General features: G+C 35.6%; 1 protein-coding gene across 1 annotated transcript in view; it reads right to left on the bottom strand.

The window, feature by feature from the left end:
* Positions 1–8,508, bottom strand: part of LOC119067978 (ETS translocation variant 4) — a 31,896-nt gene extending 23,388 nt beyond the window's left edge. Inside the window, exon 1 of the mRNA XM_037171324.1 lies at positions 8,229–8,508. Coding sequence (XP_037027219.1) covers positions 8,229–8,282 — 54 coding nt within the window. The 5' untranslated portion in view covers positions 8,283–8,508. The remainder of the gene's footprint in view (positions 1–8,228) is intronic.
* Between the last annotated feature and the right edge of the window lie 4,084 nt (positions 8,509–12,592).

Here is a 12,592-nt window from a genome sequence, read left to right as displayed (position 1 = left end):
ACCCACCCAAGAGGTGTGGCCTAGTTATGACGTATGTACCGGTCATCAATTAGCAAAACCATCGATATAATATAGGGTAGATAAGCAAACACAAAAAACGTTTGTGCCGAAAGAATGTATGACTGTGTAACGTAACGTATGTGTAACGTAACCTACGTTCTAAGCGCGCGGAATAAATCCATACAAATATTTGAAAATCCTAATGTCCCTTTCCTGTTTTGATTGTACTTTTCATTTCGATTTATTTTGTGTCGTTGTGTGTGTGATAAATTTCCGAATTTTCGTACTTTGAGTGTGCCAATCTACCCTATACTATGTCGATGGCGAAAACTTCCGTATAAATCCGAAAAGCCCTGAAAAGTAAACAAAACACGTTTCGACCGAATTCTCTATTAGAATTTATACTAGTGAGGAACGTAAAGATGGGAAGTTATAGTCACGAAATTTGGCTCATATAATAATAAGGCTAACATTGAATTAAAATCGGCTGAAAAATTTCGAGGAGACGAGACTTACAAAATATGGCAAGTGCGAAGAGATTAGACAAGTGAATCAAACAATGTTTTTTTTTAACCCCAATCATTTGATATTATTTGCTTTACATGAAACTTTTTTATCTTTTATTCAAGTGATTCAATGAGCCACTACGACGGATCGTCTTTAAAAAGAAATAATTAAAAAAAAGGAAAAAAATCGTCAAAAAACATCAACCTTACTACAATAACTGCATCATATTTGTGCCATAATTATATCTTGAGTGTTGTTCGGTTTTGTTCTGTTGTAGTGAGCTGATTCATTGTTAAACATTACCATTAAGGAATTGTTTGTGGTTACAATCGACACCCTCTAACACCACATGCTCTGTCACGTAATTGTATTACAGTTTACCTTAAACAAAGGTCAACGATGAACGTATATTCCATTGTCTGTAGCATAGAATGCGTATCGTAAGTATAGAAAATAGAAGAAAGGTGGTTTGTTATTCACTATTTTATACCTGTACTGACGTTTTGCTATTTATAGTAATTGTAATTAGAGAAATTGACGCAATCACAAACACTATTTCCTATATAATAGCAATTAACCGTTTCTTTTTTTGTGTGTGTGGTGTGAATGCACACGGAAAGAATTGAAATGAAAAAGAGAAATAGAAAGTGAAATATAAGCTGAACATCCTTTCTATTGGTATTTATTTACCTTATCTGAAAGGAAGTATATTAATAAGGAAATTTAAGAATCTTACAGCGTTCGGTTAGCGATGCAATTTCAACTGATTTAATGAACTTATGTGTATGAATCAGTTGTACGAAATATTGGTTGAATATTTGTGTAGTCTTCAAATATTACCGAACCACGAGTTTCCCACTGCGATTTCCGGTTGAAAATTGTATCATTTCCTTTACCACAAAGCGCAAAAATGAAATTTCGTGAGATGTTGCGGTGTTTGTGTCTATCGTAAATGAAAACTGATTAAAGAAAATGATATTTCAGTAAAGTGTAAACGAACACATTTAAGATTCTGTGATGAGTTGAAGTGCTTACATGTTTGTGGATGATTTGGTTGCAGGTTGGAGATGACATTTCTCTTAAGTGATTTTTAGCCCCGTACGAAGTACTGGGGGCTTATAAGATTAATATGCCGTTTGTAACACGTCGAATTGGAAGCAGACAGTAAGGGCAAAGCTTTTGGTTATGTTCATAGATGACGAATCCGCAATAAAAAAAATGTCCGTCCGTCCGTCCGTCCGTCCGTCCGTGACCCCTCTAGCTTGAGCAAATCACAACCTTTTTTCAAAATTCTTTTTTTCCCCGATTGGTATCGACAAAAGTAAGGTCAAGTTCGAAAATGGGCATGGTAGGGTCGGCCCTTCCAGAGCTAGGGCCCTATAGGTGTTTTTCAGTCTTTCGACGATATCTACCGAAATACGCACGTAATAGCTGCTTGTGATATATCAAATGAAAGGTATTGACGAGTAGAACAAAGTTGCTGAACATTGTTTTTGTGTAGGATGCAACGCGAGCTTGTTGGGAGGGCTCAAAGGTCGTTACTCGGCCCTAAGTGTTTTTTCCACATAAATCGAGTAAATCTCATCCGATTTTGCCAGATTTAGTTTTTTATGGAAGGTAATTGAATACCGAAAAGAACGTGGCGAAAAAAGTTTCAAATTTGGGCCCTTGGACTAAGGCCGCTACTCGGCCCTAAGTGTTTTTTGCACATAAATCGAGTAAATCTCATCCGATTTTGCTAGATTTTGTTTTATTTGAGAGATAATTCAATACCGAATAGAATGATGGCAAAAAATGTTTCAAATTTGGGCCCTTGGACTAAGGCCGCTACTCGGCCCTAAGTGTTTTTTGTACATAAATCGAGTAAATCTCATCCGATTTTGCTAGATTTTGTTTCATTTGAGAGATAGTTGAATGCCGAATAGAATGATGGCAAAAAAAGTTTCAAGTTTGGGCCCTTGGACTAAGGCCGCTACTCGGCCCTAAGTGTTTTTTGCACATAAATCGAGTAAATCTCATCCGATTTTGCTAGTTTTTGTTTCATTTGAGAGATAATTGAATGCCGAATAGAATGACGGCAAAAAAAGTTTCAAATTTGCGCCCTTGGACTAAGGCCGCTACTCGGCCCTAAGTGCTTTTTGCACATAAATCGAGTAAATCTCAACCGATTTTACTAGTTTTTGTTTTATTTGAGAGGTAATTGAATACCCAATGGAAAGTTGGCAAAAAATTTTGGGTTTCTAAAATAATGTCGTAAATTGTTGGTTTCATTTGAGAGGTACTTCGTACGGGCTTTCGTAATTGCGCTATGCGCAATTTTAAAAATGAACACTTTCAGTAAATTTGACCATGCCCAACTTGACTTGCATTTTGGTAACAGACGCATTAGAGGGTTGTAGACGTATTAGGGTTCCGGGCGTATTACGGCTACGGTCGTATTATGGTTACGGACGAAATAGGATTACGGATCGTACGGGGCTAAGTCGCAGCAAACGCTCCGACTGTTCTGATGCCTTGTTTTCTAAGGAATCTCTCTCCTTTTTACCTTACATCATTCAATAATGATAATAATGTTTCATGCCATTGCAGGTAATTGACAAAGAACTTCTTGGACTCAGAATGCAATGAGACCATAGAAATGTTGTCTTGAGGGTGGGTCTGAAAGACACATTTACCTTCTTCTTTCGATTAATTTTGACTATGAATTGTATAGGTTCGTAAAAATAAGAACCACATACGTTTTCAGGTCTTCAACACCCGTTGATTTATGCACAGCCTACAATTAAGTATTTAAATAGTGTCTGGTCCAATTAAAAAAACGATTCTGATGACGATGCATGTCTTTTTTGCTGCGTCGAGCTTAAGAAATTTGATACAAGTCCCTATGTCATTGAACAAATTCAAATAAGTTGGATGAAGCCCTTGGAGCTGGAGGATATTCTGAAATGAAATATCTCACTACTGCATAAGGTACAAGAAAATAATCTTTGTCTGTTACTTGAAAACTCATATTTTCTAAAATGCACATTCAAAAATGTACGATTCTTCGGTGTCGGGAAAAATAGATCTTATTCGACTCCATAACTGAGATTGTAGATGACAGATTTTAAAATTTTCATTTTTTACAACCCGATTCTCTCGAAAGGGAGTGAGATAAACCTGTGTGCTTGTTTTTTACTCATTTGTTGAATTACCGGTAAAAATTATCAGATTTTTTTCAAAAATTATTGATCAATGCGCGATTAGTGATGACTACGGTAGTTCCTACACAGAGTATACTTTCTTTGTGTAAGTGTGTCACAGTACAGCTCTACTCCGAAAATTCGGCATGCACCAAACTTTTACGAGATGGCTGCAGTGTTTGATATTATTTAGAGTTAGAATACCATTTCCTGTTCACTACCGATACAATGGCAAAGGCCAACGCACTTTCTGCAAAAGTGATCATTGTGTGACACACTGTTAAGTTTCAGTACCCTATTTAGAGTACCACTCATGCTTGAAGTGCGTGGCTTAAAAGGCTTAAAATAATTCGTTTGTGTTACAGAATCATATATGTGTTCAAGTTGTGACTATGTCGTGATTAAAATGGATGTAAATCTATCAAAACCATCGAAAAACAGATGTACATGTCGCTGACACCCCCACCATTTAGGGCTGTGTCGAGTTTCGGCTCATATTAAAGGGCTAAAGGGCTCGTTTAGGGCTGACGAATGGAACCGGTCCCGAGTTTAGGGCTGTCGATAAACGTGACTAATACCGTTTTGAAGTTTTCAAGTATGTCACTTAAGTGTTTTGTCATAAACTGAATATGTTTTTGACTTTCCACTTAATCTATGGTTTGGGGCTAGTTTAGGGCTGACGATTGAAACCGGTCCCGATTTTAGGACTGCTCAAATACCAAAGTTATTTAATTTTTTCTAGAAAAAACATGTCATATTGGCAATTGATGTCTTGAAAATTTCCAAAGGAACAGTTGATGGATCGAATTATCGATTAACTTTGGCCGTTCAAGATCCCTAGACTTGAGGTCGGGTTCAATTGTCCAAAACGACATGATTTTTTTTAGCCCCGTACGAAGTACTGCCGTTTGTAACATGTTGAATTGGAAGCAGACGGTAAGGGCAAAGCATTTGTCTATGTTCATAGATAACGAGTCCGCAATAAAAAAAATGTCCGTCTGTCCGTCTGTCCGTGACCCCTCTAGCTAGAGTAAATCACAACCTTTTTTCAAAATTCTTTTTTTCCCGGATTGGTATCGACAAAAGTAAGGTCAAGTTCGAAAATGAGCATGGTAGGGTCGGCCCTTCCAGAGCTAGGGCTCTATAGGTGTGTTTCAGTCTTTCGACGATATCTACCGAAATACGCACGCAATGGTTGCTTGTGATATATCAAATGAAAGGTATTGACGAGTAGAACAAAGTTGCTGAACATTGTTTTTGGGTAAGATGCAACGCGGGCTTGTTCGGAGGGCTCAAAGGTCGTTACTCGGCCCTAAGTGTTTTTTGCACATAAATCGAGTAAATCTCATGCGATTTTGCTAGTTTTTGTTTCATTTGAGAGATAATTGAATGCCAAATAGAATGATGGCGAAAAAAGTTTCAAATTTGGGCCCTTGGACTAAGGCCGCTACTCGGCCCTAAGTGTTTTTTGCACATAAATCGAGTAAATCTCATCCGATTTTGGAAGATTTAGTTTTTTATGGAAGGTAATTGAATACCGAAAAGAACGTGGCGAAAAAAGTTTCAAATTTGGGCCCTTGGACTAAGGCCGCTACTCGGCCCTAAGTATTTTTTGCACATAAATCGAATAAATCTCATCCGATTTTGCTAGATTTAGTTTTTTATGGAAGGTAATTGAACACTGAAAAGAACGTGGCGAAAAAAGTTTCAAATTTGGGCCCTTGGACTAAGGCCGCTACTCGGCCCTAAGTGTTTTTTGCACATAAATCGAGTAAATCTCATCCGATTTTGCTAGTTTTTGTTTCATTTGAGAGGTAATTGAATACCCAATGGAACGTTGGCAAAAAATTTTGGGTTTCTAAAATAATGTCGTAAATTGTTGGTTTTATTTGATAGGTACTTCGTACGGGCTTTCGTAATTGCGCTATGCGCAATTTTAAAAATGAACGCTTTCAGTAAATTTGACCATGCATTTTGGTAACAGACGCATTAGAGGGTTGTAGACGTATCAGGGTTCCGGGCGTATTACGGCTATGGATGTATTATGGTTACGGACGAAATAGGATTACGGGTCGTACGGGGCTAAGTCGCAGCAAACGCTCCGACTGTTCTGATGCCTTGTTTTTCTTAAACATTGAATAACTTTGGTCACTGAGCGGTTCCAAACTCGGGCCCGGTTTTAGTCATCAGCCCTAAACGATAGACTATAATTTCAGTCAGAAGCTTTTTGAAAATCGTTGAAACAGCTAATATGACATGTTTGTGTTTAGAAAAACCTGAATATCTCTGGCGGGATAGCAGCCCTAAACTCAGGATTGGCTTCAATTGTCAGCCTTAGACTAGCCCCAAACGTTAATATACACTTTCAACTAGGAACACTATGAATAACCTCCAAAACTGCCAATATGACATGTCTTTTTGAGAAAAAATTAAATAACTTTGGTATTTGAGCAGCCCTAAACTCGGGACCGGTTCCATTCGTCAGCCCTAAACGAGCCCTTTAATATGAGCCCTAACTCGACACATCCTAAATGGTGGGGGTGCCAGCGACATATACCTGAAAAACAGACGGTTGAACATTCTAATATTATGTTTGAGATTAGCAAACATTATGTCACTTTTCATTGATAAGATTTAAACTGGCATGATGTTGATTTGTTTCGTTGGTGTACTGGCGAAAGCACTTTCTCCTTAATTGTTCACTTGTGCACTTTAAATAATAAGCATAAAATAACTGACTTTGTGCAATCATGTACACAAACTATTTTTGTTAGAAACATTTCATGATTGTGAGTGCTGCTTATCCGTAAATAAAGATCAGCTTAAAACTGCACTACTAATTCACTGTTAATTTTTATCAAAACAGACAATTTTCACGTTTTTAAGTTTAAACTTTAAAAGAATATTTCACTAGCCCAGTCATCTCAGCCTTAATTCACACCTCTCTACCAAACACTTTTAATTAAAGAAATTCAGAAAAAAAACTTGTTCAGCAACATATTCACTCTCTGGCGTAATCTCTCTAATTAACCATTGCTTAATTATTTTGGTTTCGGTCACCTATTACTGGTTATTAAAGAAAGAGTTCATACCCCCTCGAATTTTGCATCGGTTTTTATTGGCAACAATCCTTTTTATTCGACTTTTTCTTTTATCTTCACAAAATTCATAAATCATCACTTCTTAAAGTAACTTACTAAAATCTCTAATCAATTCTAAACGTTTTATTGGCTAAAGTTATCCGATGCATCATTAATGATACTGAATGAGTATTACTGATTTCTTAGGTTTTATATGAATCCTATTAACATGAAGATTAGTTGACCAAATTAAACGCCTTGAGAATTCAAAAAGAGTTGTCTTCTCTACCCTCTTTCAAACGCGTACAATGTGTCGATTCACATCAGGTTTAGCAGAAACCAAAGCTGACTAGTAGCACTGTCAAGCACCGAAGCTGACTTTGATATCACTCAAATAGAAGGGACAGTGTTATGGCTGACTTCAAAAAGAAAATGTGGAAATTTGATACACACACGGAATTTTGAATACCAACACATTTTCTGTCATGTGGCTTACTGGTTTTTTGTGAATTTTGCATGTATTTTTATAAGGAAAAATCGAAAACTCAAGTAAAACACAGAAACAGAAAATGTGTCGGTTTCCAAAATTCAGTGTGTGTAGATTAAAAAAACACTCGTAACGAATTTTTCCCAACTAGTGTTAAAATATTGTGGAGAAACGTTGTTTCTAACTTATGCTAAAAGGATTTTTTAGCGAATTCGACTCCAGAACTCACCTCCGGCTCGTGTTTGAAAACTCTCACTAAAAAAAACCTTGAAACATGCATTAGGAATAGTAAATTACGTCTTTGCTTGTAAGTTTGTTGTTTTGGTAAGTGTGAGTTTTGTGGAACGATTTAAAGACACAAGCCAAGACAATAACTTACAAGCAATTGAGTACGTACGAGGTTCCACATTTTTATTTTAACAAGAGGAAATACAGCCCTCGCCTGCGAGTCGGGACATAACATTTTCATTCGTCAAAATAAATATTTGGAATCTCGGACGTAAAGTAGTATTACATGTCTGTGTACTGTAAGTGCATTTTCACTGTCACCAACAGTGACAGTAAGTGCACTTTACCGTGCATAAGCAATAAGCAGGTAATAGTATATTACTTCCGAGGTTCCAAGTTGTGTATTTGATAAGTGGGGTGTTACAGCCCGACCCGAAGGGGGGGTAACACGTAAAATAACTTAATTTAATATGAATAATAGCAATAGAATCCTTATTAATTGCCTGAGTGTGTTTTGACTCAACTGCTGAATCCTTTCTCGACGACAATAGGATTTTGGGGTTTTTGGTCCTTGCTCACTTGTGTTTAAAAGAAACATTCTTTATTGAACTCTGCTGATTGTTTTTTACTTTGTATTAATCTCAGTTTTGAAATAATCACTCTTAACGTTTTTTATTCAAATTTCGGATGGAAAATAATCACTAAAAATATTTCTAACTCATTTTCTCGAAGACTGGAACTTACATTCCTGGACAAATCTGTTAAATGCACTATGTGGTTATCCGACGTTGCATTCATGTTAACCAAGCCTCGGCAATGTGTTTCCTCTCCGTTTTGGTTATACTTTTTGAAAATATTAATTTTCTGTGTTAATTGTCCATCATAAATTTCACTTTTGATTTTCTTTATCACATTTTACGATTTCAATTAACTCACTGTCTACGGTTACTTCGCTAAATTTTAAATGGATTTTATCTTTGATTTAGAACAATTCTGCAATAATATCAACAAAATTTTCGATTAATCCTTGCTTTACTGTGTCAATGACCGTTCAGTAACATTGAATACCATCAACTAAAAACGGTTGATGATATAAATCATTTTGATGATGATTTTCGTCTTCTCAAAAAAGAAACCAATGAAGAGAATTTTAGGGATGGACCTTTGGTGTGTGTATGATAGAAGCGCATGTCAGTAACGCCCCTCAATTAACCATATACAGTTAAATTGTTTTATTTGGGAGGACCATTCAAAATGTAAGAACAATACCAGAATTTATTTAACATTTAACGTTATCAATGTAACATGAAATTAGTACAACTGAACAACCAAGGGGATGAAAGTGAAAGTTTGTTTAAAAATATTTATGATTTGATGCTAAATATAACTCAATGTGACACTCTCGCCAGTGATTAAAAATTTCGCTAGTATTTTCTGAAATACTAACATAAACATTCCGTACTTAACGTAATACCCATCTCTTATCTTTACATGGTATGGGCGTCTGGAGGCAGGATATTGTTGACAAACAATTGGATGAATGTTTATGAATAAATCCGATTCGGTATGCGATGTGTAACGTATGTGGATAAAAGTCAAAGAATAATAGACGTGTTTGAGTTACAATATTGTTAAATTTTCGCATATAATACACTAAGCACCTAAGACGTATCATGGAAATTTGGAAGTTTCTTTCTGGACTCCATGCCTTCTAAATTTTGTTCATTCCACAATGTGGAAAACACATGCACTGTTAAGCTTTCCCTTGTGTATCGGAAAGGTTCTTTATCAAATGATGACGAATAAGGTGACATCAAAATTTGCATGTTTGCATTCCTAACAATATTCGTATTCGTTAAGTTGCTTACATTACAAAATTATGTGTGATAAAAACAGGTGCAACAACTTTACGACATATCTTTGTGTATCGTAACGTTGATGAAACTGAAAATGACACGATGCAAGTTTATATTTGGTGAAATTTAGTAAGTAGGAATCAACTACCAGACTCACTTTTAATGGCTACTAGAGTGTCGTCGGGTGCAATTTAACAATGCGAAAATCGGGAAAAATCTGAAAATTCTTGACCAAGCCTGGTTAATGATCTCGCTTTTTATCTACAAGAAAAATGTTCTCCTTTTAGTAGATAACAGACATAAAGTTAGTGGGTTAAGACGAATCGACACAACGTAAAATTGTAGCCTACATTTCGTATCCGCGCCCTTTCTGCAAAAATTTGGACCATCGTTTTGTATCAAGAAATGTTGGCTTTCAGTAACAATGTTAACTGTTTGTGGTGATGTGACGACATTGTGACTCAAACCAATTTTTTGGTCCAATTTTTTCCAGAAAGGATGCGCATGCTCATACGAAGTTATCATCGAAAATATATCATTTTTGCGCACAGATGTAGGCTACAATTTAGCGTTGTGTCGATTCATCTTAAGAGGCAACATTATTTAGCTAAAACTGTAGCCTATATTTGAGTCTCTCGTACTTTATTTTTGATGATATCTTTTCATCCGAATAATTTTTGAAAAATGTACGACCGCAATAACGACCACGAATGTGTAAGCTTTAAATAAAAATTAGTTGACTACAACATTCGACCAGTTCTGAGAAAAGTCAGCGATTTAACAAAATTTTCATAAACTGCTGGAACCAAATCTATTTTCTGTTGAAAGCTAACAGCTTACGAATTCGTGGTCGGTATTACGGTCGTACATTCTTGAAAATGAATTCCGATGGAAAGATATCATCAAAAGCAAACGAAAATCCAGTATTTATGAAACGCCCAAATGTTTTCTTTTCAGCAAAGCATCGATGCATCTTAACATAAACTTCATACATTTCAGAGAGAGAGAGGAGTTTCTTGTTGTTCAAAAAGTGTCTTTGGTTTAAGCTCTATAAACTGTTTTTGCGCCTCAGGATCATAATTCCACATATTTCGGGATGATGGCTATTTATTGAAGATTCCGATTTTGTGTACTGCTCTGAACGAAATATTTGCTGCTGAGAAAGTAAGATTTAAGACTGTAGAATGCGTAAACAACGTATATGGCGTTGAAGTTGTATGGGCGGACCAGGTTATTCACAACTGAAGCACAATTCATCTCAGATTTGATTGAGGTTAACGATGTGGACGTATCTAATGCCTAATGCTTAAAAAAGCATTTCTCGCTTGGTGTCATAATCGTAATTTACGCAACCGAGTGATAAATGCATTTTTAGACACTAGATGTGTGAGAGCCGAGTGTGACAATGACAGTTCAATCGGGTTTTTTAATAGTATTTTTCATACCAGGAAATGACGACTTTTTCAGCACAAGTCCTCACGGTGAGCTTGAAAATTTTTTTATTCGGCCTCTCGTGGACATGAAATGTTTTTAGTGGTTTTTGTAGAGGGCGGCAACACGAGTAAAAATAACATAACAAGAAAATATTTCGATGGGAAATTTTTTAATTAGATCGATTTTTCGTCTTTTTTGGACCTGCTGGAAACTTCGAAGACTATTTGGACCCTACTGGTGACTTGTTTGATCACAAAAATATATTAACTGCTTAGCCTGAGGTCTAGGCTTTACAGCAATACCAATCATGACATTCATGACTACCAACAAAGATCTTTTCTGAAGGAAAGTCATTCAACTAGGTCGATGTGAATATTAAATGCTGTATCATACGTGGATTACACTTATTTTCTCTTCGTCTCGAACCATTTACCATTCCTCGAACATAAAACACTCTTTACAGTTCTTGTAGTATAAATAACTATTTTACATAATTTAAGAGGTTAATAATAGGTCGAAAGAAGATTTTTGACTCGAAATAGGTTTTTTTTAATAAATCGCACCCAAAAAGACGAAAAATCGGATCTATTTAAAAATTGGCCCATCGAAATATTTTCTTATTATGTTATTCTTACTCGTGGTGCCGCCCTCTACAAAAACCACTAAAAACAGTTCAAGTCCACTAGAGTTCGAATAAAAGCTTTTTCAAGCTGACCGTGTCCTCGCTTCGCTCATAAGGAAAATTAGGACGTGTGCTGAAAAAATCCATTTCGTGTCGAGGTACGACATAGAGTTACACTCGAAAAGTGGCATGGTGGCGCTGTCGATCAAAGGAAACCACAAAAATATATGGGAAACCAGACATGTTCAAATAATGACAGCGCTACCTTGGCACCTCTCGAGTGTAACTCTATGTCGTACCTCATCAATTTACTTGAAAACATCCACACTTCACATTTACCATATTAAATTTGATCGAAATCGTAGAGTCGTGGAAAAATGCATGTAATTCCTTTCACGCACAATAAATCGTAAAGAAATGAATTTTTTCCCACATGATATATCGTTCGGGAAAACCTGACATTTCATAACAAAAAATCATGTCAAAATAAGTCGTTTTTCAACTCAATTCTTTCTCAACTCAGTAACGGAGAGAAAAACTTTTGTTGGCTTTTTTAAGGCTCGGTTGCATAAATTTTTAAGACATCCATCGAAAAAGTTGCATCGTACTAGAAGGCAGTTGTCAGACATTGAATTCAGAAAAACTAGATGCTTTACGAAAACAATATTCATTTATTAACCGATGCAATGTATGTATACAATAATGCAAAACATTTTCCACATTTACCAACACTCGATTTTATGAATTTAAATAGAAGTTATAATGTAATTCGCTACACAATGCACAATATTTATTTTAGCAAATAAAAGTATTGAAAACAAAAATATAATAAAATATGAAAATAACATCAATAAACATATAATGAACAATTGAAACTATCACAATAAATTGAACCGTTTTTTTCTTCCTTTTTTTGTTATTTCAACGCTGGTGCATAAAAAAATAAAATTCTTTGATCTCTGCTTAAATTCATTAAGTTCATTTTAGTGTTCTTTCTTTAAGCAAAAAAAAAAATGCAGACTAAACAAATGAATTATATTATAGAACGTATCATTATCTATGAGACAAATATATATATATATATATATATATATATATATATATATATATATATATATATATATCGATAGAAAACCCTTTTCTTTCGAGTGATTATTAAGATTTTATTGACCTAGCCTGTGACCTCGGATCAACAA

This window comes from Bradysia coprophila, assembly GCF_014529535.1.
Source record: "Bradysia coprophila strain Holo2 chromosome X unlocalized genomic scaffold, BU_Bcop_v1 contig_132, whole genome shotgun sequence".
Classification (NCBI taxonomy): Eukaryota; Metazoa; Arthropoda; class Insecta; order Diptera; family Sciaridae; genus Bradysia; species Bradysia coprophila.
Note: the sequence above shows the minus strand (reverse complement) of the source record. Positions and strands in the feature narration are given on the sequence as shown.